This window comes from Kogia breviceps, chromosome 1, assembly GCF_026419965.1.
Source record: "Kogia breviceps isolate mKogBre1 chromosome 1, mKogBre1 haplotype 1, whole genome shotgun sequence".
NCBI classification, from domain to species: domain Eukaryota; kingdom Metazoa; phylum Chordata; class Mammalia; order Artiodactyla; family Physeteridae; genus Kogia; species Kogia breviceps.
The window spans coordinates 44,518,358-44,545,875 of NC_081310.1; the positions used below are offsets into that span (position 1 = coordinate 44,518,358).

A 27,518-nucleotide genomic window follows, 5' to 3' on the forward strand; every position below is an offset into this window, starting at 1 on the left:
TCTTCTTTCTCTAACTGCTTTAGGTGCTAAGTTAGGTTGTTTAATTCGAGATGTTTCCTGTTTCTTAAGGTAGGATTGTATTGCTATAAACTTCCCTCTTAGAACTGCTTTTGCTGCATCCCATAGGTTTTGGGTCATAGTGTCTCCATTGTCATTTGTTTCTAAGTATTCTTTGATTTCCACTTTGATTTCTTCAGTGATCACTTCGTTATTAAGCAGTGTATTGTTTAGCCTTCATGTGTCTGTATTTTTTACAGATCTTTTCCTGTAATTGATATCTAGTCTCATAGCGTTGTGGTCGGAAAAGATACTGGATACGATTTCAATTTTCTTAAATTTACCAAGGCTAGATTTGTGACCCAGTATATGATCTATCCTGGAGAATGTTCCATGAGCACTTGAGAAAAATGTGTATTCTGTTGTTTTTGGATGGAATGTTCTATAAATATCAATTAAGTCCATCTTGTGTAATGTATCATTTAAAGCTTGTGTTTCCTTATTTATTTTCATTGTGGATGATCTGTCCATTGGTGAAAGTGGGGTGTTAAAGTCCCCTACTATGATTTTGTTACTGTCGATTTCCCCTTTTATAGCTGTTAGTATTTGCCTTATGTATTGAGGTGCTCCTATGTTGGGTGCATAAATATTTACAATTTTTATATCTTCATGGATCGATCCCTTGATCATTATGTAGTATCCTTGTCTCTTTTAACAGTTTTTATTTTAAAGTCTATTTTGTTTGATATGAGAATTGCTACTCCAGCTTTCTTCTGATTTCCATTTGCATGGAATATCTTTTTCCATCCCCTCACTTTCAGTCTGTATGTGTCCCTGGGTCTGAAGTGGGTCTCTTGTAGACAGCATATATATGGGTCTTGTTTTTGTATCCATTCAGCCAGTCTGTGTCTTTTGGTGGGAGCATTTAATCCATTTACATTTAAGGTAATTTTCGATATGTATGTTCCTATTACCATTTACTTAATTGTTTTGGGTTTGTTCTTGTAGGTCTTTCCCTTCTCTTGTGTTTCTTGCCTAGAGAAGTTCCTTTAGCATTTGTTGTAAAGCTGGTTTTGTGGTGCTGAACTCTCTCAACTTTTGCTTGTCTGCAAAGGTTTTAATTTCTCCATCAAATCTGAATGAGATCCTTGCTGGGTAGAGTAGTCTTGGTTGTAGGTTTTTTTCTTCATCACTTTAAATATGTCCTGCCACTCCCTTCTGGCTTGTAGAGTTTCTGCTGAAAGATCAGATGTTAACCTTATGGAGATTCCCTTGTGTGTTATTTGTTGTTTTTCCCTTGTTGCCTTCAATATGTTTTCTTTGTATTTAATTTTTGACAGTTTGATTATTATGTGTCTTGGCGTGTTTCTCCTTGTGTATAATTATTCTTAAATGATTTTTCTTTAAAATAAAAAGTTAAACTTTGCAACTAATTGTACTCAAAGCAATTCTTGGAGTCTTTTATTTAGTATCTAACACAATATCAAGCAAACAGACCCTCAATATTTGTTGAGTGAGTGGGTAGGTGGATGTATAAACCTACACATATAAGATTATCACTGCTATGCAAGTAAACTGAAAATATCTTCTTTAATGTCTCTAGAACCAATAATAGTTTGAACATTTCTTGTAAATAATAAAAGATGAAATATATTGTGCACTTACAAGGGTAGTACATGAAGTGCTTTATATGTGCCAACTGAAAATCGGCACTTGCCATCTGCCTCTACAAGAATTAAGTCACTAGCCACTGCAGCTGGCTGCTGACCTTCAACACACCCTGAAAGGAGTTCAGGGTGGATATCAGGAATGAGGCACTCTGTGCTCTGGGAAAAACTGGCAGAACAGGCCTTCACATAGTTAGATATTCTCAGGATAAGATTTTATGAGCCCAAATTCTTTCATCTTCTCATATCTAAAAAAGCACTAAAATCCTTAACAGAGATATCTGCTCCTCATGACTAGCAGTAACCTTCACAAGACTAGCAGCAACCTTCACAAGACTAGCAGCAACCTTCTGCAAAAATGTGTGCTTGACTGCATGTATCCCCCTTCACCAAAATCACATATATACTGATCCTCCCCTCCACAACCTCTTCAGTGCAGTTCCTCAGAGCTATCTTGAGATGCTGTCTCCCGGGCTATAGTCCTCATTTTGTTCCAAATGAAACAACTCACAACTCTCATGTTGTGGGTTTTTTTTTTCAGTCAACACATGTTTAACTTCATTTACTCCTCATAACAACCCTGTGTGGTAGTAATATTTTCCCCATTTTATATCTGGGGAAACTAAGGTTTAAAGAAAACTAAGGTTTAGAGAAGTGACAAAGTCATATAGCCAATAAGGGGTTGGAGGTGGGTGGTGCCAGGACTTACGTATTCCTATTCCAGAGCTGACCCTCTTTACCACATTCCATATTAGAGGTTTTTTTCCCATAAAATTTTTAGACATTTTGGGAAAAGTTTGAAAGGTGAACAGTCATTAAGTGGGAAGTAAAATTATTTTCACTGCTCAATGATCTGAGATAGTACAACAAGGGTAAATAAATTGTGTAGGAATCTAAAGATCCCAACAAAATCAGGAAGGCAAATCCCATAGTTTCTAAAGTGAAGGTATGAAAAGATCAACTTGGATTTCATAGAGTACAGACATTTGTTTTATTCCTTTCTACCAATAAGTGATTCTGATAACCTGATTGTTTTTTCACAAGTATCTCTTAACAAAAGGAAACTTAGTGCAATGCTTGGCCCAGGGTAAGTACTCAATATTTGTTAAGTGAATGAATAAATTAAATATTTTTCCATACCGGATCAAGATATGTGACATGGTTGTTTGACCCTATAGGCATTTTAATGAAGCTGCTTGATGCTGTGCTTGACAGATTTGTTACTGTTAATTTTACAATGGAAACCATGTCAATTTTTATTCATCATTTTAAGTAATTTTTTCAAGTTAGGGAATGTAATATGCTTGGAGGAAAAAAATATAATGTTTGGTGGATTTAAGAGAAAACCTAACTTTGGACATGTGGTACCTAAAAAAAATTAATGGGTACTAAAGATTATGGGTACATAATGATTATTATGACAATGAATGTATATATTATTACAGAAATGTTTTGGCAACTCAAAAAATCAAGTGGTTTCGTATTTCCCTGGTGGCACAGTGGTTAAGAATCTGCCTGCCAATGAAAGGGACACGGCTTCAACCCCTGGTCTGGGGAGATCCCACATGCCACGGAGCAACTAAGCCCGTGTGCCACAACTACTGAGCCTATGCTCTAGAGCCTGTGGGCCACAACTACTGAGCCCACGCACTGCAACTACTGAGCCTGCATGCTGCAGCTACTGAAGCCTGCACGCCTGGAGTCTGTGCTCTGCAACAAGAGAAGCCACCACAATGAGAAGCTCGCACACCACAACAAAGAGTAGCTCCCGCTCGCCACAACTAAAGAAAGCCTGCACACAGCAATGAAGGCCCAACGCAGCCAAAAAATTAATAAAATTTAAAAAAAAAAATCAAGTGGTTTCACATCTAGTTTTTTACATTAAAAACAGTAACTATCAAAAATTTTAATAAATTTATTTTCACTTGGATTGTTAAGTCACCATACATAGACATGCTCAAAAAACAAACACTGCAGTCACCTATTTATTTTCCTTTTGGTTAATATTTGAATATGTCACAAATTGGGCTTTCGTATAAGAATGAATTGGAACAAAACAGTTGCATCAACAGATATGCAAAACATGCTCCATTTGATATTAAATGAGTTTAAAAGGCAGAACTTCTTTACTATTATCTACCCAGGAAGGTTATTCATACAAAAATGGAACACATACAACTCTGGCATCTAAAGATGAATCAGAAAAAGAACTTGTTCTTAAGAAGCTCATGGTCTATACTTCTCTGATGATCTACCCTTACCACCCAGATTTAAAGAGACAAAGTATCCTTAAGGTCTTTCTCATTTAAACTAAGCTGATCCTTAATGAACAGTACATTAAAGAAAAAAAGAAAGAAAGTAAAAAAAAAGTACAACCAAAAAAAGGGTAAAGGGATAGTACTTTATTATTTGAAGGAATTTTAGGTTACAATTGCCTGAACAATCCACTCCCCTACTTAGTTTGTGCACAGACTGAAATGATTCTTCCCCTCCCTCTATTCGAAAAAGAACATTGAGTAGGTTATTTCCTATTGCCTCCCACATTTAAAATAAACCCAAAGTGGATTAAGTATCCCTACATTTCAAAGAAAGTGGAAAACAACTGGAGCCAGATACCTCCTCTGGGTTATTGGGAGGTGGCCTCTCTGCTTCCTCAAGTTCTCAGTCTTTACAAGCAGGGCAAAGAGGATTCAAAGATTATCTTCCAAAATGTCAGTGCTGGTCTAGAAAGGAGTGCTTTCCCTGTCTATCTATCTCCTCCCCGCCAACCTAATAAAGACGCGCCAAAAGAATCACTTATAAAGACTGGGTGTATTTGACTAGTAATTCATTCTAGGTTAGAGAGCTGAGGCAGTAGACCTGCTGGAGAAAGGTGGGGGAAGGAAGGGAGGATAAAAAACATGGTTTGAATTGTGTCTCCTAAAAATTCATCGACTGAAGTCTTAACTACCAGTACTTTAGGACAGGACATTATTTGGAAATAGGGCCACTGCTGACATACCTGGTTAACATGAGATCATTAGAGTGGACCTTAATCCAATATTGCTGATATCCTTATAAAATTGAGAAATTAGGACACAGAAGCATGCATACAGAGATAACACCATATGAAGATGAAGGCAGAGATCGGGGTAATGCTTCTGCAAGCGAAGGAATGTCAAAGATTGTCAGCAAACTAGGCAAGGAATAACATATCTCTCACAGTCCTCAGAAGGCAGCAACCCTGCTGACACCTTAATCTTGGACTTCCAGCCTCCAGAACCATGAGACAATACATTTCTGTTGTTTAAGCAACCCAGTTTGTAGTAATTTTTTACAGCAGCCTTAGCAAAATAATACACTGACCAAGATGCAGCAGTGGAGCAGCCTATAGCCTTAGTAATTGTATGTTCAGCTAAGTAAAAACTTGTGTCCCTTTTCTTAATCCCCTTTCCCAGCTCCAACATTAGAGGAGTTAGAACCAGAAAAGGAAGGGAGGGGGTGGAAGGACTAAAAGAATCAGCTGGGCATCTCCCACTCAAGTTAGGGTGGTGGGAGGGGCACTTTTAATTACTGAAAGTAACCAAAAAACTATTGGTTCCCCACTATATTATTAGAGATCAGCTTTCTAGCACTTACAGTATAGGTGGGGGCTAGGACTGGAGAAAACAACACCCATTCCTGCTCCTCTTGGCTTACACACAGAGGCAGACTTAAGGGCTGGGGGGGCTGAAGCTTGTACAATTTGTGGGCTGTCAGAAAAATATTACAAAATTATAAACACAAATCTCTCTTTTCTTGTTTTCTCTATTTTATTAAGGTCTCATACTGAAAAGATCTTGAGGTTTGGGGCAGAAGAAACTGCCATAGATAAAAGAACTTAATTCAACAACAGTAACACAGTCAAAGGATTGTCAAAGTCCTACAGCCATTTATAAGATAATCATTCACAGTTCACCGAAAGATAACATCATTTGGCTTTGGTGTGGAATCTATGGTAATAAGTCACTACCTTGCTTTCCTTAAATGTATCCTTATGTTTCAGCAGTGATGTATTTAGTCAGCATGAAGAAAGATCCCCAGGTTTTTCTGCAGATAATTTAAAAATAACAAAACTTTAAATCTCTTGGGAAATTCATTAGTGATGTTTTATAAAATAAAATTAGATAAGCAGAGTAAAAGGATAATCACATGGTCAGTATGCTGGATAACAAATACTTAAATATTCAAAGGGGTTTTGAGAATACTAGAAAGGACAATATTTATATTACCAATGACCTACCAGATTTAGTCTTCCTGGCTTTATATCTGTGACTTGGGAGAAATAAATAAACATTTTAATATACTGTTATGATAGATTAAAAGATAAAAACCAAATGATCATATCAAGAGATACTGAAAAGGCAAGTGATAATATCCAGTACTCCATCTGAAAGTCATCTTAGAATATTTGGAATAGACTGGAACTTTCTTAACTTAAAAAAGGATATAGAAACCAGTAGTTCTATTATATACAAACTTAAAACATTAAAAATATTATTTTTAAGGTTAGGATCAACATAAAGATATTTATAATCAGCACTTTTTTTAACAGGATGTAGGCTTGCCAGGGTCCATTATATGTTACTGCTAAGAGGTTCTAGCCAATGTGGTTAAGACAAGACGAGCAATAAGGAATATAAATATCAAAAAGAAAGAAACAGGGCTTCCCTGGTGGCGCAGTGGTTGAGAATCCGCCTGCCGATGGAGGAAACACGGGTTCGTGCCCTGGTCCGGGAAGATCCCACATGCCGCGGAGCGGCTGGGCCCGTGAGCCGTGGCCGCTGGGCCTGCGCGTCCGGAGCCTGTGCCCCGCAACGGGAGAGGCCACAACAGTGAGAGGCCCACATACCGCAAAAAAAAAAAAAAAAAAAAAAGAAAGAAACAAATGATACGTATACGCAGAAAATAAGATGTATCCCTAAGTGAGGATGGCAACAGGGGACAAGACAATCAACTGAAAAACAATAAAAGGATTCAGTAAGATGATTAGAATAAAGATAAATATACAGTAATTGAGAGTTTCCTTATACATCAGTAACTGCCAATTAGAAAAATTAAAGGGATAAAAGATCCCATTCAAAAAAAGAAGAAGGAAACTATAAACTAGGGATAAGCTTAATAAGAAAAATTTAAGACATTTGCAGAAAACTAGGAAACTTTACATATGGCAGATAGGGGTGCTGTTAAATCCATGAGGGAAAAGAAAGACTATTCAATAAATATGGCAAGAAAAAGTTTCAACATGAAAAAAATGTAAACATATAAAACCCAACTCCTGGTGGAGTAAGGCTAAATGTCAAGAACAAACATTTAAAACTCCTAATAAAAAATATCTTGAGGCCTTGGGGTAGGAAATAATTTTGTAAACAAGAAACAAGAAATACTGACTATAAAACATTGATAGGTTTGTCTTTACAAAATTATGAACTTGTCCATCCAATCACCTTAAAAAAAGAAAGTGAAAGGACTAGCTACAAATTGAGAATATATTCATAATACACAAAACTGTTAAGGGTGACTATCAAGAACATAAAAAGAATTCCTCCATATTAATAGAAAGAGTATAACAACTTAATAGAAAAATAAGTGAGAGAAAAATAATTTTACCAAAGCATTAACATATATAGCCATAGAATTTTCCTTTCTAAGAGACAAGGAAGGAAACTACATAATGATCAAGGAATCAATCCAAGAAGAAGATATAACAATTATAAATATATATCCACCCAACACAGGAGCACCTCAATACACAGGCAAAAGCTAACATCTATAAAAGAGGAAAGTGACAGTAACACAATAACAGTTGGGGACATTAACATCTCACTTACACCAATGGACAGATCATCCAGACAGAAAATTAATAAGGAAACACAAGCTTTAAGTGACACAACAGACCAGATAGATTTAATTGATATTTATAGGACATTTCATCTGCAAACAGCAGATTACACCTTCTTCTCAAGTGCACACAGAACATTCACCAGGATAGATCACATCTTGGTCACAAATCAAGCCTTGGTAAATTTAAGAAAACTGAAATCATATCAAGCATCTTTTCTCATCACAATGCAATGAGATTAGAAATCAATTACAGGGAAAAAAACGTAAAAAACACAAACACATGGAAGCAAAATAATACATTACTAAATAACCAAGAGATCATTGAAGAAATCAAGAAGAAATTTAAAAATACCTAGAGACAAATGACAATGAAAACACGATGGTCCAAAACCTATGGGATGCAGCAAAAGCAGTTCTAAGAGGGAAGTTTATAGCAATACAAGCCTACCTCAAGAAACAAGAAAAATCTCAAATAAACAATCTAACCTTACACCTAAAGGAACTAGAGAAAGAAGAACAAACAAAACCCAAAGTTAGTAGAAGGAAAGAAATCATAAAGATCAGAGAGAAATAAATGAAATAGAAACAAAGAAAAAAATAGCAAAGATCAATGAAACTAAAAGCTGGTTCTTTGAGAAGATAAAACTGACAAACTTTAGCCAGATTCATCAAGAAAAATAGGGAGAGGATTCAAATCAATAACATTAGAAATGAAAAAGGAGAAGTTACAACAGACATACAAACAGAAATAACAAACCACCATAACAGAAATACAAACCATCATAAGAGACTACTACAAGCCAATCTATGCCAATAAAATGGACAACCTGGAAGAAACGGACAAATTCTTAGAAAGGTATAACCTTCCAAGACTGAACCAGGAAGAAACAGAGAATATGAACAGACCAATCACAAGTAATGAAATTGAAGCTGTGATTAAAAATCTTCCAACAAACAAAAGTCCAGGACCAGATGGCTTCGCAGGTGAATTCTATCAAATATTTAGAGAAAATCTAACACCCATCCTTCTCAAACTCTTCCAAAAAATTGCAGAGGAAGGAATACTGCCAAACTCATTCTATGAGGCCACCATCACCCTGATACCAAAACCAGACAGACACTACAAAAAAAAAAAAAAAAATCACAGACCAGTATCACTGATGAGTATAGATGCAAAAATCCTAACGAAATACTAGAAAACTGAATCCAACAACACATTAAAAGGATCATACACCAAGATTAAGTGGGTATTATCCCAGGGATCAAGGATTCTTCAATATATGCAAATCAATCAATGTGATACACCATATCAACAAACTAAAGAATACAAACCATATGATCATCTCAATAGATGCAGAAAAAGCTTTTGACAAAATTCGACACTGATTTATGATAAAAACTCTCCAGAAAGTGGGCATAGAGGGAACCCACCTCAAGATAATAAAGGCCATATATGACAAACCCACAGCAAACATCATGTTCAGTGGTGAAAAACTGAATGCATTTGCTCTAAGATCAGGAACAAGACAAGGATGTCCACTCTCACAACTATTATTCAACATAGTTTTGGAAATCCTAGCCAGGGCAATTAGAGAAGGAAAAGGAATAAAAGGAATACAAATTGGAAAAGAAGAAGTAAAACTGTTACTGTTTACAGATGACATGATACTATACATAGAGAATCCTAAAGATGCTACCAGAAAACTACTAGAGCTAATCAATGAATTGGTAAAGTTGCAGGACACAAAATTAATGCACAGAAATCTGCTGCATTCCTATACACTAACAACGAAAGATCAGAAAGAGAAATTAAGGAAAGAATCCCATTCACAATTCAAACAAAAAGAATAAAATACCTAGGAATAAACCTACCGAAGGAGGTAAAAGATCTGTACTCAGAAAACTATAAGACACTGATGAAATAAATCAAAGATGACACAAACAGATGGATAGGTATACCATGTTTTTGGATTGGAAGAATCAATATGAAATTGATTGATGAAAATGACTATACTACCTAAAGCAATCTACAGATTCAATGCAATCAATCCCTATCAGATTACCAATGGCATTTTTTACAGAACTAGAACAAAAAATCTTAAACTTTGTATGAAGACACAAAAGACCCCAAACGGCCAAAGCAACCTTGAGGGGAAAAAAACGGAGCTGGAGAAAAAACTTCAGACTATACACTACAAAGCTACAGTAATCAAGACAATATGGTACTGGCACAAAAGCAGAAACATAGATCAATGGAACAGGATAGAAAATCCAGAGATAAACCCACGTACCTACAGTCGACTGATCTATGCAAAGGAGGCAAGGATATACAATGGAGAAAAGAAAGTCTCTTCAATAAGTGGTGCTGGGAAAACTGGACAGCTACATGAAAAAGAATGAAATTAGAACTCTCCCTAACACCATACACAAAAATAAACTCAAAATGGATTAGAGACCTAAATGTAAGACTGGACACTATAAAACTCTTAGAGGAAAACATAGGAAGAACACTCTTTGACATAAATCACAGCAAGATCTTTTTCGATCTACCTCCTAGAGTAATGGAAATAAAAACAAAAATAAACAAATGGAACCTAATGAAACTTAAAAGCTTTTGCAAAGCAAAGGAAACTACAAACAAGACGAAAAGACAACACTCAGAATGGGAGAAAATATTTGCAAACGAATCAATGAACAAAGGATGAATCTCCAAAATATATAAACAACTCATTCAGCTCAATAGTAAAAAAACAAACAACCCAACCCAAAAATGGGCAGAGGACCTAAATAGACATTTCTCCAAAGAAGACATACAGATGGCCAAGAGGCACATGAAAAGCTGCTCAACAGCACTAATTATTAGAGAAATGCAAATCAAAACTACAATGAGGTATCACCTCACACCAGTTAGAATGGGCATCACCAGAAAATCTACAAAAACAAGTGCTGGAGAGGGTGTGAAGAAAAAGGAACCCTCTTGCACTGCTGGTGGGAATGTAAATTGATACAGTCACTATGGAGAACAGTATATGGAGGTTCCTTAAAAAACTAAAAATAGAATTACCTTATGACCTGGCAATCCCACCACTGGACATATACCCAGAGAAAACCATAATTCAAAAAGACACGGCAGGGCTTCCCTGGTGGGGCAGTGGTTGAGAGTCTGCCTGCCGATGCAGGGGATACGGGTTTGTGCCCTGGTCCGGGAAGAGATCCCACATGCCGCAGAGCGGATAGGCCTGGTGAGCCATGGCTACTGAGCCTGCGCGTCCGGAGCCTCTGCTCTGCAATGGGAGAGACCACAACAGTGAGAGGTCCGCATACCGCTAAAAAAAAAAAAAAAAAAAAAAAAAAAAAAAAAAAAGACACGGCACCCCAGTGTTCACTGCAGCACTATTTCCAAAAGCCAAGCCATGGAAGCAAGCTAAATGCCCATCAACAGATGAATGGATCAAGAAGATGTGGTACATATACACAATGGAATATTACTCAGCCATAAAAAGGAATGAAATTGGGTTATTTGTAGAGACGTGGATGGACCTAGAGACTGTCATATGGAGTGAAGTAAGTCATCAAGAGAAAAACATATATGGTATATTAACGCATATGTGGAATCTAGAAAAATGGTATACATGAACCGGTTTGCAGGGCAGAAAATAGAGATACAGATGTAGAGACCAAACGTCTGGACACCAAGGGGGGACAACAGGGAGTGGTGGGATGAATTGGGAGATTGGGATTGACATATATACACTAATATGTATAAACTAGATAACTAATAAGAACCTGCTGTATAAAAGAATTTTATAAATAAATAAATAAATAAATAAATAAATAAATAAATAAATAAATAAATAAATAAATAAATGAAAACCCCCAGGTGGTTAGGTATGGCCAGGTAATGAAGTTGTAGCCAATGGGATGTAAGCAGTCATGACTTGCTCCTCTCCAAGGCCTGGCCCATGAAGACCACCCACGTGCATATCTCCATTTAAATTAAGTTTTAATTTTATGACAATGATACAGTTGCATACACTCAGAAGGAATAATACAAAGAGATCTCCCAGGAAAACTGTATCCTTCACTCAGTTTTCCCCAAAGATACATCTTGCAAAAGTATAGTAAAATAACCACAACTGGGATCAACATTGATACAATACACCATTGTTTGGATGTAAAAGGTAAACAAACTTCTCTTGTATCAAGCCATTTAGAAAAAAAAAATTTTTTTTAATAAAGAAAGAAAGAAAGAAATAAACATAAAAATTAAAAGCTTCAAATAGGAAAGAAAAAGACATCTTGCACAAATTTGCAAGGCTAGTTAACAGTATCTATCAAGCACGAAATGTAAACTACCATTGATTCTATTTCTAGGAACCAATCCTACAGAAATATCAGCACAAGCAATTGAACATAGATATATGTACAAAGTTGTTTAATAAAAAGTTGGTAAAGGCAAAAACTAAAAACAATAAGTGTTCCTAAGTAGGGGAATAGATAAATCTGCAATGGAATAATATGCAGCCTTTAAGGATCTATAGTTGTAAATATAATGAAATGAAAACATGTTTTCAACATATTATTTTTATTTGAAATATTAAAATAGCATACAATTTAAGTGTAGAGTTTAATGAATTACCTAATACCACCAAAGCAAAAATCAGAACAGTGCCAGCAACCCATAAGTCCCCAAATACTCCATGTGATCCCAATTCCCCCTACCCAATGGATAACCACAATCCTGCCTTCTGTGCTAAATATTCTTTGTGTCTATTTACAGTTTTAACACCCAAATGTGTATTCTTCAATACAAAGTTTTGTTTTTCCCTTTCTTGAATTTTATATAAATGGTATAACACAACATATGTATTTTTGAATTTGGTTTCTTTTGCTCAAGATTATATTTTAAAGATTCATTCATATTATTGTGTGTCACTATAGTTTTTTCATTTTCATTGCTGTATTCTATTGCATGACTATCATACTTTTAAATAATCCCAATTTATTGATTTTTTTTCCAGTTTGTATCCATTTGAAGGCTATTATGGATTTTTTATTTTTGTACATGTATCATCATGTACATAAATATGTATTTCTACTGGGTTAGCATTATTTTCAGTTTTACTAGATAATGACAAATTGTTTTTCTAAAGAAACTATGAATTTTCACTCCTACTAGCAAAGTAAGAACTCCCATTGCTCTTATACTCTTGACAACTTTGGTTTCATCAGATTTTAAATTTCAGCCAACCTAGAGGTTGTACGGTGATATCTTATAGTTTTAATTTGGGTTTCCTTGATTATTAATCAGGCTAAGCACCTCTTCAAACGTATATGACCATCTGGTTTTCTTCTATGAAGTGCCTATTCAAATCTTTTGTCCACTTTTCTATTGAGCTTTGTCTTATTAATTTGTAGGAGTGGTTGATATATTCTCGTATTATTTTCTTTGTTGGTTTATGTAGCTTGCCTTTTTGCTCTCTGGGCAGTGTATTTTGATAAAGAGAAGTCCTTAACATAGTAAAATTGATCACTTTTTCCTTCTTTACAGTTAGTGCTTTTTGTCTGATTTTAAAAATATTTCTCTATCCTAAAGCCATAAAGACGTTATGATATAGGCAAGAATATACAATGGAGAAAAGACAGTCTCTTCAGTAAGTGGTGTTGGGAAAGCTTGACAGCCACATGTAAATCAATGAGGTTAAAACACTCCCTCACACCATACACAAAAATAAACACAAAATGGCTTAAAGACTCCTAGAAGAGAACATAGGCAAAATATTCTCTGACATAAATCGCACCAATGTTTTCTTAGGTCAGTCTCCCAAGGCAAAAGAAATAAAGGCAAAAATAAACAAATGGGACCTAATCAAACTTATAAGCTTTTGCACAGCAAAGGAAACCATAAACAAAATGAAAAGATAACCTATGGACTGTGAGAAAATATTTGCAAATGACATGATCGACAATGGTTTAATTTCCAAAGTATACAATCAACTCATACAACTCAATAACAAAAAAACCCAACAACCCAATCAAAAATGGGCAGAAGACCTTAATAGACATTCCTCCAAAGAAGACATACAGATAATCAAGAGGCACATGAAAAGCTGCTCAACATCACTAATTATTAGAGAAATGCAAGTCAAAACTACAATCAGGTATCACCTCACACCAGCCAGAATGGCCATCATCAAAAAGTCTACAAATAAACGCTGGAGAGAGTGTGGAGAAAAGGGAACCTTCCTTACTTTGTTGGTGGGAATGTAATTGGTAAAGCCACTATGGAGAACAGAATGTAGGTTCCTTAAAAAACTAAAAGTAGAGTTAACATATGATCTAGCAATTCTACTCCTGGGCATATATCTGGAGAAAACTCTAATTTGAAAAGATACAGGCACCCCCAATGTTCACAGCAGCACTATTTACAACAGCCAAGAAATGGAAGCAAGCTAAATGTTCATTGACAGATGAATGGATAAAGAAATGTGGAATATATACACAATGGAATATTACTCAGCCATAAAAAAGAGTGAAATAATGCCCTTTGCAGCAACATGGATAGACCTAGACATCATCATACTTAGTGAAGCCAGACAGAGAAAGACAAATATCATATAATATCACTTACATGCTGAATCTAAAAAGTGATACAAATGAACTTATATACAAAACGGGAACAAACTCACTGACACAGAAAACAAATTTATGGTTACCAAAGGGGAAAGAGTGAGGGGGAAGGATAACCTACTGTATAGCACAGAGAATCATATTCAATATCCTGTGATAAACCATGATGGAAAAGAATGTGAAAAAGAATACGCACATAAACACACACACACACACACACACACACACACACACACACACACAACTGAATCACTCTGCTGTACACCAGAAGCTAACACAATATTGTAAATCAATTATACTTCAATTTAAAAAATATGATATATTTCATGTTATTATTTTGTCATTTACATTTAGGTCTACAATCCACATGAAATTGATTTTTGTATAAAATGTGAAGAAGGAATCACTTCCTTGTTTTTTTTTCATTTGAATAACTAGTTGAGCCAGTACCATTTATTGAAAAGACCATAATTTCACCACCACTCTGCAGTGTCAATTTTATCATAAATAAAATGTACATATATGTACAGATCTGTTTTAAGACTCTTTGTTCCATTGGTCTATTTCTAAAACCAATATCACTTTGTCTCAATTACTATAGCTTTATAAAAAGTCTTGATAGCTGATAGAGAAAGTCCTACCAATTTATATTTCTTCCAGAGATTTTGGTTATACTTGGGCCTTTGTATAATTTTATAATCCATATAAATTTTATAATCCATTTGTAAAATTCCTCTATAAAACACTCATGAGATTTTTACTGGGATTGTATTGAATGTATAGAGAAATGTGACAGAAAATTAACATCCTACAAACCAATATTCTGATTCCAGAAATATGGTATAGCCCCCTTTTCAACTATTCTTTAATTTCTTTTAATAAAGTTTTATATTTCTGCTGTACAGCAAAGTGAATCAACTATACTTCAATAAAAAATATTTTACTGCTAAAAAAATGCTAACCATCATCTGAGCCTTTAGCAAGTTGTAATCTTTTTGCTGGTGGAGGGTTTGAAATGTGAGAATTACCAAAATGTGACACAGAGACATGAAGTGAGCAAATGCTGTGGAAGAATGGCTCCAATAGACTTGCTTGATTCAGGGTTGCCACAAACCTTCAATCTGTAAAAAACTCAGTTATCTGCAAAGTGCAATAAAGTGAAGTGCAATAAAAAATAACAAAGTTTATAGTTTTCTAGATGTTTTGTACATCTTTTACTAGATTTATTTCCTAGGTAATTACTTTTTATGTTACTGTAAAGTTATCTTTTTAAAAAATTCACTTTTAGTTTGTTGTTGATACAGAAATGCAATTGATTTTTGTTTCCAGATGTTGTATCTATCAACCTTGCTAAACTCATTATCTGTAAAGGTTGTTGTTGTTTTTTTAATTTCTTGAACAGACAATTACATCATCAGCAAATTATTAAAATTTTTTATATTTCCAATCCTTATAATATTTGCTTGCCTTGCTGTACTAACTAGGACCTCCAGTATAATGTGATATAGCAGAAGTAACAGTGGACATCATAGTCTTGATTCTCATCTTGGATTTTTTTGTGTGTGTGTGGTACGCGGGCCTCTCACTGTTGTGGCCTCTCCCGTTGCGGAGCACAGGCTCCGGACGCGCAGGCTCAGCGGCCATGGCTCACAGGCCCAGCCGCTCCGCGGCATGTGGGATCTTCCCAGACCGGGGCACGAACCCGTGTTCCCTGCATTGGCAGGCGGATTCTCAACCACTGCGCCACCAGGAAAGCCCCTTGATTCTCATCTGAAAGGGGGGCTTTTAACCATTAAGTATGTTTGTTGAGGGGTTTTTGTAGATACCCTTTATCAGAGTAAGGAAGTTCTTTTCTATTCCTGTTTTGCTAAGAGTTATTATTAATGGTTGTTAAATTTTATCAAACATGGTTTTTGCACAATTTAAGTTTTTCTCCTTTAGTCCACTGATAGTGAATTATACTAATTATTAAATATTAAACAAACTTTGCATTGGTATAATAAACCCAATTTTGTTATAATGTATTATTCTATTTACTAATATTTGTTTAGGATTTTGGCATCTGTGAAATGAATGATTGCCCTATAATTGTCCTTTCATGTAATGTTGTTGTCAGATGGTATAGAAGTGATGCCAGTGTTATAAAATTAGCTAATGTGTACAGTCTCTTTTCTTTTTCAGAAAGAATTTGTGTAATCTGAAATTATATCTTTTTTCAATTTTTTTAATTGAGTGAAACATTCTTTAAATTCTATAGTGCTTTACAATTTTCAAAAGTTTCACACACACTATTTCATATAGTAAGTCCCCCGCATACAAACAAGTTCCATTCTGAGAGAGCGTTCTGAAGTCCAATTTGTTTGTAAGTCCAACAAAGTTAGCCTAGGTACCCAACTAACACAAGCGGGTATGCAGTACTGTACCACAATAGGTTTATAATACTTTTCACACAAATAATACATAAAAATAAACAAACACAAAAAATAAACATTTTTAATCTTACAGTACAGTACCTTGAAAAGTACACAGTAGCACAGTACAACAGCTGGCATACAGGGGCTGGCATCGAGTGAACAGGCAACAAGAGTTACTGACTGGAGGAGGGAGAGGAGGTGGGAGATGGTAGAGCTGAAGGATCGTCAGCAATAGGAGATGGAGGGCAAGCTGCAATTTCACTCACGTCTGAAATTGATGGAATGCACGTTCGCATCTTTGAGAAGTTCACAACATGAAGGTTCGTATGTAGGGCACTTACTGTAATCCCATTATAATCCTTTCCGCCCCAATCCTATATTGCCCCTCCCCTCTTCCCTCTCCCCAGTGGTAACCACTAGTTTGTTCTCTATATCTGAGAGTCCGCTTCTTTTTTGTTATATTCACTAGTTTGTTGTATTTTTTAGATTCCACATATAAGTGCCATCATACAGTATTTGTCTTTCTCTGCCTGACTTACCTCACTTAACATAAGGCTCTACAAGTCCATCCATGTTGCCACAAATGGCAAAATTTCATTCTTTCTTATTGCTGAGTAGTGTTCCATTGTATGAAATTATATCTTTCTTAAATGTTTGCTAGAATACTTAAGCAAAGTCTTCTGGGCTTGGATTTTTATTTGAGGTAAAGCTCTTAATTTCAGACTGAATTTCTTTAACAATATTAGGATCTTCTTCTTGTGTCAGTTTTCAGCAAGTTGTATTTTCCTAAAAGTTTCACTAGTTCATCTAATTTAAAACTTTGTTTCCATAAAATTGTTTATAATATTCTGTAAGTATTTTTTACCATATGCAGGATTGATAGCAACATACCCTTTTCTATTCCGGATAATAATTATATTTTTCTTGATCAGTCTTGCCAAAGGTTTGTCAATTTTATGTCTTTTCAAATAACTAACTCTTAACTTTGTTGATTTTCTCCACTGTATGTTTGATTTGTTTAATTAATTCCTATTGTAATCCTTTTTTCTTTCCTTCTATGCTCTTTACTATGGTACTATTTTTCTAACTTCAAGTTCTATTCTAGCTAAATCATACAAGTTTTGATATATATTTTCAGTATCATTTGGTTCTAACTTCTCTTATGATTTCTTCATTGATCTGTGGATTATTTAGAAATGTCTCTTTGATGCTTTTAAGAAGACAGTTTTTTTTAAAAAATACATTTATCTCACTTAGTTGTTTTCAGTAGGAGGGTTATTCGGAAAACCTAGCCCACCATAACCAGAAACAAAGAGCCTATAATATGTTCTTAAGTGAAAAACACAAGTTGAACTACAACATGTATCATTTGATCCTGCTGAAAACACAGAAAAATTGTCTACATTCATGTGCTATTTACACACATACATATATGCACACACACACATATAGAGAGTCTGGTAGGATAAATACTAATTGTTAATTTTAGTTATATGTGCAGAAAATAATAGAATTCCTGGAGTGTGGGGGAAGGAAGAGCTTTTATACCTGGGCCTGGTTTGAACTGTTAGGAATGTCAGCTATTACTGTTATTTTTTTAATTAAGATTTTATTTAAAATAGACCCACATAATACTTCAATTATTATAATGGATTAGAAAATTATATATAATCAAGGGAGCATGGAACTTGAAACTTTATTCAATTAACTTCTTTGGTTTTCAAGTAGGATTTATTTGACCTCAGGAAAAGTAAGATTTAAGTTATGATGTCTCACAAAGAAGAAGATCCTAAGAGTCACAGGTTTTTTTTTTTTTTTTTTTCGGTACGCGGGCCTCTCACTGTTGTGGCCTCTCCCGTTGCGGAGCACAGGCTCCGGACGCGCAGACTCAGCGGCCATGGCTCACGGGCCCAGCCGCTAGGCGACATGTGGGATCTTCCCGGACCGGGGCACGAACCTGTGTCCCCTGCATCAGCACGCGGATTCTCAACCACTACGCCACCAGGGAAGCCCAGAGTCACAGTTTTAAAGCCCCAAACCTACATACTTCTATTTCACTCAGATTCTACATACTGCCGCATTCTCTTTTTTCTCCTCTTAATGGATAGGGAAAATAGTTTGTGACAGTGTTTTCATATATATTTTGTATTACTGTGTTCCTCACACTGAACAATCTTAATGTCTAAGTTTTCTTCAAGATCTTATTTTCTAGCCTTTCCATCACTGAAAACACGTCCAGAATTTTTTAGATATGGCACACAGAAGAGAACACAGTACTTTAATAAGGACTACAAATTAAAATGGAAAATTACTTAATATCTCAAGTATTATGTTTAAAAACATAATCTAATAAACAAAGCAAAATTAAAATAAATAAAAGTTCAAGGGATAAGAGTGGCACAGGTTACCAAGAATTATGAGGTATTAAAAGATATGCATTTGGAAAGATCTATAATTAGAAGGCAGGATTGAAAATGGGCAGGAAACTGTCATGATGGGCAGGATATACAACATCTTTAGAGGACTAGGGAGTTCCCTAGAGTTCAGATCATTCTTAAACAGCAGAATAATTTAAGAATAATTTAAGATAGGTCTGTAACTTTTTTTTTCTTAATTTTTTTTTTTTTTTTGCGGTACGCGGGCCTCTCACTGTTGTGGCCTCTCCCATTGCGGAGCACAGGCTCCGGACGCGCAGGCTCAGCGGCCATGGCTCACCGGGCCCAGCCGCTCCGCGGCATGTGGGATCTTCCCGGACCGGGGCAAGAACCTACGACCCCTGCATCGGCAGGCGGATTCTCAACCACTGCGCCACCAGGGAAGCCCAGGTCTGTAACTTTTTAATTCAGAAATTTTTAAAAATTCAGGACTGTCATTCATCAGTTGATGATAAATATGAGGTGGGGGTCACATGTTCATCAACAGTTTATCTGGCATCAGAATCTGTTTGGCAATATTTGCATGATTATACTGTGTTTTCCTTTATTTTATTAAAAATGGGTGGCAGATTGAAAATGAAAATGTTGCTATCACAGAAAAGAAGCATAGGCCTCATAAAACTAATACTAATTTAACTGAAATAAAGATGAGATTGTTAACCTGCCTAGAGGACTAGAGAACTAGAGAAACATTAATTTCAATGAATAGTCTACATTCGATATGAAAGGGGAGAAAAAAAAGCACAATTAAGAATCGTGCACAGCTCTATTTACAATAGGCAGGAGATGGAAGCAACCTAAGTGTCCATCATCGGATGAATGGATAAAGAAGATGTGGCACATATATACAATGGAATATTACTCAGCCATAAAAAGAAACGAAATTGAGTTATTTGTAGTGAGGTGGATGAACCTAGAGTCTGTCATACAGAGTGAAGTGAGTCAGAAAGAGAAAAACAAATACTGTATGTTAACACATATATATGGAATCTAAGAAAAAAAAATGTCATGAAGAACCTAGTGGTAAGACGGGAATAAAGACACAGACCTACTAGAGAATGGACTTGAGGATATGGGGAGGGTGAAGGGTAAGCTGTGACAAAGTGAGAGAGTGGCATGGACATATATACACTACCAAATGTAAAATAGATAGCTAGTGAGAATCACCGCATAGCACAGGGAGATCAGCTCATTGCTTTGTGACCACCTAGAGGGGTGGGATACGGAGGGTGGGAGGGAGGGAGATGCAAGAGGGAAGAGATATGGGAACATATGTATAACTGATTCACTTTGTTATAAAGCAGAAACTAACACACCATTGTAAAGCAATTATACTCCAAATTAGATGTTTTAAAAATAAAAAAATAAATAGCATGTAAATCAGAAAAAAAAAAAAAAGAATTGTGCACAAAGGCTTTGGTGTTTATGATGTGGGTATATATGGTACTCACATCTTTGTATAATCCTCTACCCTTGGGTGTAGGTGGGGCCCTGGATCTGTTAATATGATGGGATAGTCACTCCCTTGATTCAGGTGTATTATATGGCAAAGATGATGGTACAGTCATTCTTGTGATTATGTTGCATATTATACTGGACTCCATCATAGTAGACTAGAGTAAGATTCTCTCACTGGCTTTGAAGAAGTAAGTTGCCATGTTCTGGGAGTGTCACAGGAATGAGATGCAAAGGTGGTCTCTAGGAGCTGAGAATGACTCCCTGCCAATAGCCAGCAAAAAAACAGGATTCTCAGTCCTACAACTACAAGAGGACTCTTGAGCTCCAGATGAGAATGCAGCCTGCTAATACTTTGGTTTTGACCTTGTGATACGCTGAGCAGACAACCAGCTACATTCTGCCTGTACTTTGGTTCTATAGAAACGATGAAATAATAAATGGGTGTTGTTTTAAGTCACTGAGTGCATCGCTGTTATAACAGCAATAGAAAACTAATTTAGTATGCTAACACGAAAACACTGAGCTTGAGTAAAGCGTGAAATATGAAGGATCTAGTGGAGAAGATTGCTGTAAATGAATCCATAAATAGAGCTAAACACATGCATTTTAATGATTCAGAACTGGAAGGATAAGATGGAATGGGGCGATTTATGTGAGAAGAGAAGAAAGGCATGCTCAAGAATATATCATGTTTGTATTTTTGCAAAGAAAAATAAGGAAATTAACATTTATTAAGTAACTTCCATTTATTGTGTTGGATACTTCCACATTTCACTGATGAAAAAGCTCTTTTAGACATTTCTCCAAAGAAGACATACAGATTGCCAACAAACACATGAAAGAATGCTCAACATCATTAATCATTAGAGATATGCAAATCAAAACTACAATGAGATACCATCTCACACCAGTCAGAATGGCCATCATCAAAAAAATCTACAAACAGTAAATGCTGGAGAGGGTATGGAGAAAAGGGAACCCTCATATACTTTTGGTGGGAACATAAACTGATACAGCCACTATGGAGAACAGTATGGAGGTTCCTTAAAAAACTACAAATAGAACTACCATATGACCCAGCAATCCCACTACTGGGCATATACCCTGAGAAAACCATAATTCAAAAAGTCATGTACCACAATGTTCATTGCAGCTCTATTTACAAATAGCCAGGACATGGAAGCAACCTAAGTGTCCATCGACAGATGAATGGATAAAGAAGATGTGGCACATATATACAATGGAATATTACTCAGCCATAAAAAAGAAATGAAATTGAATTATTTGTAGTGAGGTGGATGGACCTAGAGTCTGTCATACAGAGTGAAGTAAGTCAGAAAGAGAAAAACAAATATCGTATGCTAACACATATATATGGAATCTTAAAAAAAAAAAAAGGCTTCCATTTACAAATAAAACAAACAAGTAACTTCTAAACTTTCTAAAAAGACTTCTGCCTTTTATATTGCAATAAATTCCCTTTGAATAGTACACTTTGGTTTTGTAAATAAAAATGTTTCCAAGGGAGACTGGTTTTCATTCTTTGTAATGACAGCAATAACTCCTCAGATTTCTTCCTTACACCATGTTTTTGGTTTTGTTAATAAAGATGGTCAACACTGGCTCCAATTGGAAAAAGAAAAAGAAAAAAGCTACTTCTTCAGAAAATTTACCTGGAAAAGTTGATCATCAATCAAATATTTACTGAGTGCTGTATTTATAAGGAAAGGAAATGAATAAAACCAAAGTTACTAAAAATATATTTCATAATTTTAGCAATTGTCACTGTGCAAATATTTACAAGGAAAAAATGGTACTCATAAAACAGAGTGGCATTTATTGTTTCAGGAAACTACCATGATGTTTCACTGAGTATTAAGTGGAGGCAAAAATGCTTCAAGAAAAATTTCAAGATGTATGTAAGCTAATTGTACAGAAGATAAAATAAAGATCTTAATTCATTAAAAATATCCTTATATTTCAGCTGTATAATGGAGACTCACAAAAATCAGACCAAATACTTACTGTGATACAGTTCCTTTACTATATGCAGAAGGTAAATAATCTATTACCCTTTCTTTGAGTGATTTGTTTCCCATACTTTGAGAAAATGCTAATAAGAAATATAACGATACTGAACAAAATCTTAGAAATGAGCTCTTCATAATGAGCTCTTGACACAAAAGGTGATTATCCTTCCCTGTTCACAGACACATCACATCTTGTCCTGTCCTTTGACTGAGCAAACCCAATTCTTTCAATGTATTCACACAGGCTAGATTTTTTTGTGGCTCTTCTTGCACTCCCTTTGACACATCATTCCTTTTTTAAACAAATGAAATAAATTATTTCATTTATTTAACTGATGCTTTATAGTCTAGGTGTTCCTAGAAAAAGGGATTATTGAAGTAGGGACCCAAACATCTTATATTCTCCTATCTGAATCAAGAGACCAGAAATCAAATCAACTACACACAACCCACCTGAAATGTAATTTAGCAAGAAAGTTACAAACCAGAGTGTTAAAAAGTGAAAGAATATCCAGTTTTTCTAGTTTTCATGTGAACTAAAGGTAATATCTATGAATAGTTAACTATACAACAGTGCTGCTAAGTTTTTCCAAAGGTACTCTATAGTCTGTGGAATTAAATGCAATAATCAGAGTAAGCAAATTGGCCAACAGGCTGGCTATCCTAGGTGACACCTGATCCTGAATGACACCGGCTTGATCCTGGCAGCTAAACTTGCTTGCTTACTTACTTTCGAAAGTGACAAAGGGCAAGCAGAACCAGGTCATTTTTATTCTTCAAAGAACAGAACTGTATTAACCTGAACTAACTTTACAAGTTGCTGTTTCAGCAATTCACTTATTTATAAAATACCGTAAACCTGAGAATGACAGAAATGTGGAGTTTTATAGTCTAATTATTGATAAGAACTCCTCACTGGCTCCCTCTCCATGTGCATAAGTTCAGAGAGCTCCTCATTCAGCAGAATGGTACAGTCTAAGTAGGGGTGAGGAAGGTACCAGAGAAGATAAAGACCTTCATCTGAATTTTGATGATGATTCAGTAAGTCTCTCCTACTTGTCAAGTATGCACAAAGAAAATATTCTCAGTGGCAACGCTTAAGGCTTCCCGACACAAGCAGATATCATACCCATAATTATATATGAAACTCTGATAGACTGAATCTCCATCAGCGCGCGCGCGCGCACACACACACACGCATACACACACATACGTACAAAGGAAGACAAAAATAAAGAGAAAGAAAAGACAGCTATAAGAGGATTCGTATTGCTGAGTCATAACTCATTTTCTTGACTCACTGTTCACTAGGAAACAACAGGACATAATCAATTTTTTCTCTTTCTGCACTAAAGAATTAGATATTTTAGAAAGTTCATGCACCTCAAGTGTAAGAATCTGCTGAACCTGATTTCACCACAGTCACCTGCTTCACTAAAACTGATAGGGAACTGAAAACAAGAACAACCACAAACAACCACTAGAGGGCGTGAAAGAACAGAAAGAACAAAACCAGCTTAACACTTTCCTCTTTACAGGCGGCTGAAGAAGGTTAAGACTGGAGCAGAAGGGAAAACACAACCATGTGGTCTACATAATAGGATTCCCAGAGTTTTAAGTGGATAATTAGGTAACCTTTATGAGTAAAGAATTAACTTGACAACTCAGAGCATTACAAACACTGAATTATACCCAAGAAGTAGAGTGAAATTGCAGCGGGAAAGAAGTAACTCCTCTGAATGAGACAAAAGTTTTGATCAACTATAGCCAAACTTTTATCAGAAAAATGTCAATGGCTATGATGCAGAGCTCTTTACCTTCTTTGCAAATTTAATATATAAACTATATGGATATATATTTCATGAAAAAAAATTTAGAGAAACTAGTATCAAGGAAAAAAAAGCGTAAGTAGTGAAAATGGGCTTGCCTTCAAAAAAACAATGGTGAAAAGAAAATTGTTTCACATACATAACAGAGTTTCTTTCCTCATGTCATTCATTTCACCCTACCCACTCCCTTCCCATTTACAATCTGTCTTTGGTCATAAAATGGGCACCTTATTAGCACACTGCTTTTCTCTAACAGAGAAAGTATAAACCTGAATAATCTGACATCTGTATTCAGGACAGAACAAGGAGTATGTGTTTGCTTCTAATATTTTTCTCTTTCCAATGCATGGTAGTAATTTTATAATTATCAGATTGGTTAATAAAGTAGTTTCTTTCAAGTTAGGTCAGTAAAATACCAGCAATAGATTAATGACTTGATTGTTTCTAACATGGGGAAATACACTAAAGCCAAAAGTCCATCTTTATCCATCCATCCATCCATCCACCCACCATATACACACATAACATAACATACACACATATATCATGGCAGTCCATTCACATACTCCAGCAGGATAAAAGATGAGAGAAAAAAATCTAAGCCCTGTGTAACACAACATGAACACTGTTAAGTTGGATAGAGCATTATGTCCTCATTCTCACAGCCATCAGTCCTTTTATAAACAGTGTGCTTTAATAATGGATTCGGCAGTAAGACAGTCTCTTGTTTCCTTCTGGGTAGAGAATGTACTTTGTAGTTTGATTTCTGATAGCCGAGAGCAGTAGTGAAACTGTTCCTTACAACTTACTGTTCATCCCTCACAAACTTATAAATCACAACTGCATCTACACAGACCTAGTCAAAAACTGGAATAGCAGGTCAAGCTTTAACACAAAAACACTGCATCCCTTCACTGTGCTTATAGCCAAATCAAGCTAACTTGTTCCCAGGAATTGTAAAGAGCCATGACAGATCCTTTTGACAGTGGCTATCTTTACTATTTAGCTCACTAGAATAGTGTGGCCTCTTTCAACCCCACAATGGTCTCCAGAAAAATGGAAAGGGCAGCAACCTTTTTAGGGACTAAATGAAAACGTATGAAGACAGATGTTCACTGTCTGTTGTGACTCTCAAGATCCTCCACTTAAGTTACCCTCTAACACATAATTCATGAGGTGAAGTAACAGAGGACCCTTATAAATGGAGGAAACAGAGCTGGACCTTGGATAAGGAAGCAACTGGTTCAAACAGTTGGATAATTTTAAAATGTTATCTTACATTAAAAAAAATAAACATAGAGAAGGCAGTGAATATGGGATGATGTTTTGCTTCCAGTAAACAGATACAAGTTACTCCAAAACAGCTTTACTTACTTAAATTATACAGTTGTTAAGTCCCAAAGTCTTTAAAAGAAATTAAAATCAATTTGAATTTTAATTTCATATACAGATATTCAGAACATGCCACAGCTATGTAATTGTTTATGTAAAAGCAATATACAAACTACAGTTATTTTCCTTAACTGAAAGTTATTTTTTATTCTGATATTTTGTTATATATTTTTGGTTTCAAACAAGAATATGATATCAATATTGATGACATCCATCCCCCAGTATTTCCTCCCCATAAGATTTCAATCTAGGTTTATGATGCATTTGGTCTTTAGGCAATAATTCATGGTACCTGAGCCAGCAGATACAGTATGGATAAAGTATAAAGCCTAAATGTATTGATAGCTGGTACCATGAAGAAACCAGTAAACTGCAGATCACGAGACCTGGATTTTCTTTTCAATTCTGTTGTAATGCTGTGATCTTGAGCAAGCACCAACTCCCTTAGACCTCAATGTTCTCGTTGAAAATGGAGAGAGTGGACTGCAGTAGACGTCTCTCAAGTCTCTTTCAGATTTAACTTTCAATGAGCTAATTAAAGTTTCTAACTTGTCATCTATTGGCAGAGGATATTAAAAGCCTGCTTGGGCAAAAACCCCCACAAAAAACAAAAAACAAGCAAAGTTCTCATTTCAACTCTTACTGTTGTCTATGGATCCAACCTGTTGAGCTTTCCGAATTAAAGAGATTTACTACACGCTACTGAGATTCAAGCAAGGTTGTTACAATATTATTAATGGTCAATATATTTTGTCTCCCTCAGAGATAAATGGGCTGTATCCATTCCCAGGTATCTTAGTATTTCATAAAGAATCTGGGGAAGATACAGAATAAGAAATCCACTTCAAATTATTAAAAGAACAAGTAAATTTTGCAGTGTTAGTATTTTGCTATGATCATTACACCCTTAATTTATCTGAGTTTCTCAGAAGGCTATTCTTGAGCTGGATTTTGTACTGGATGTTGACAGCCTCCACACAGTATTCCTGTGAACTCACAGTAATGAAAAACAACCTATTTTTTTTAAAGCAAATAAGCACAAAAGTAAACAGTCATTTCATTTGTGTAATTTTGAAAAAGCACACATTCCCTTTAAATATATACAACCTTTTAATTTCTGTCTCAGACAGACTCTAGGAACTCTTACCTGGGGTCTGCATTCCGTGAAGTTTCTGGGTGTTGCTAACATGATCTCTCCGGCATGCCAGTCAAAACACTTTCTATACCGTATGGTACTCACCGTGCTTGCTCACTTGTGCTCTCTCTCTCTCTCTCTCTCCACTTTTTTTTTTTTTTGCTCTCCCTCTGTGCCTCAGATTGGAATGTAGAAAAGCCAGAGCCAACGCCAGTCAAACTCCATCCCCCCCCAACACCCCTCCCCGCCCAGTTCTTTTGCTAGAGAGCACTGAACAATGGCTATCCTTCCTGCTCAGAGCGCCTCTTTCACAGCACTGGATGCAGGAGGCAATTTAGTTCAGGAGAAGCAATGTGATTTACCAAGCGAGGTAATTCATTTCTTCTGTCCCAAGGGTGGATGTGTACATCTGTGTGTTTTAAGAAGTGATTCACTTTTTTAAAAGCAATCTACTTCAAAATCTGTCCTATTTTAGGGATAGAAAAATAAAACAAATTTCAGAGATTCTTATTTTGAGTGTTATTGTGCTGAATTAAAACATAAACTTTTCAAAGTACAAAACCCAGGGAAATATCTTACAGCTGATGTATATATAGAAGTCTGTTAACACAAATATTATTATCTTAAAGTCACTCAGTGTGTCACCTTATCGCAATAGAAATATTTTAA

General features: G+C 35.7%; 1 protein-coding gene across 13 annotated transcripts in view; it reads right to left on the reverse strand.

Annotated features, from left to right (window-relative positions):
- RASAL2 (RAS protein activator like 2) overlaps nt 1-27,518 on the reverse strand; it is a 386,290-nt gene that overhangs the window by 123,204 nt on the left and 235,568 nt on the right. For 2 of the 13 annotated variants that reach the window (XM_067031049.1, XM_059056147.2), the window contains exon 1: nt 26,862-26,944. The exons of 9 other annotated variants lie outside the window; for them this stretch is intronic. In XM_067031049.1, coding sequence (XP_066887150.1) covers nt 26,862-26,874 — 13 coding nt within the window. In that variant the 5' untranslated portion in view covers nt 26,875-26,944. Of the gene's footprint in view, nt 1-5,655; nt 5,712-26,861; nt 26,975-27,518 lie in introns of those variants that run through there. 2 more of the 13 variants (XM_067031046.1, XM_067031058.1) reach the window with 2 other exon arrangements.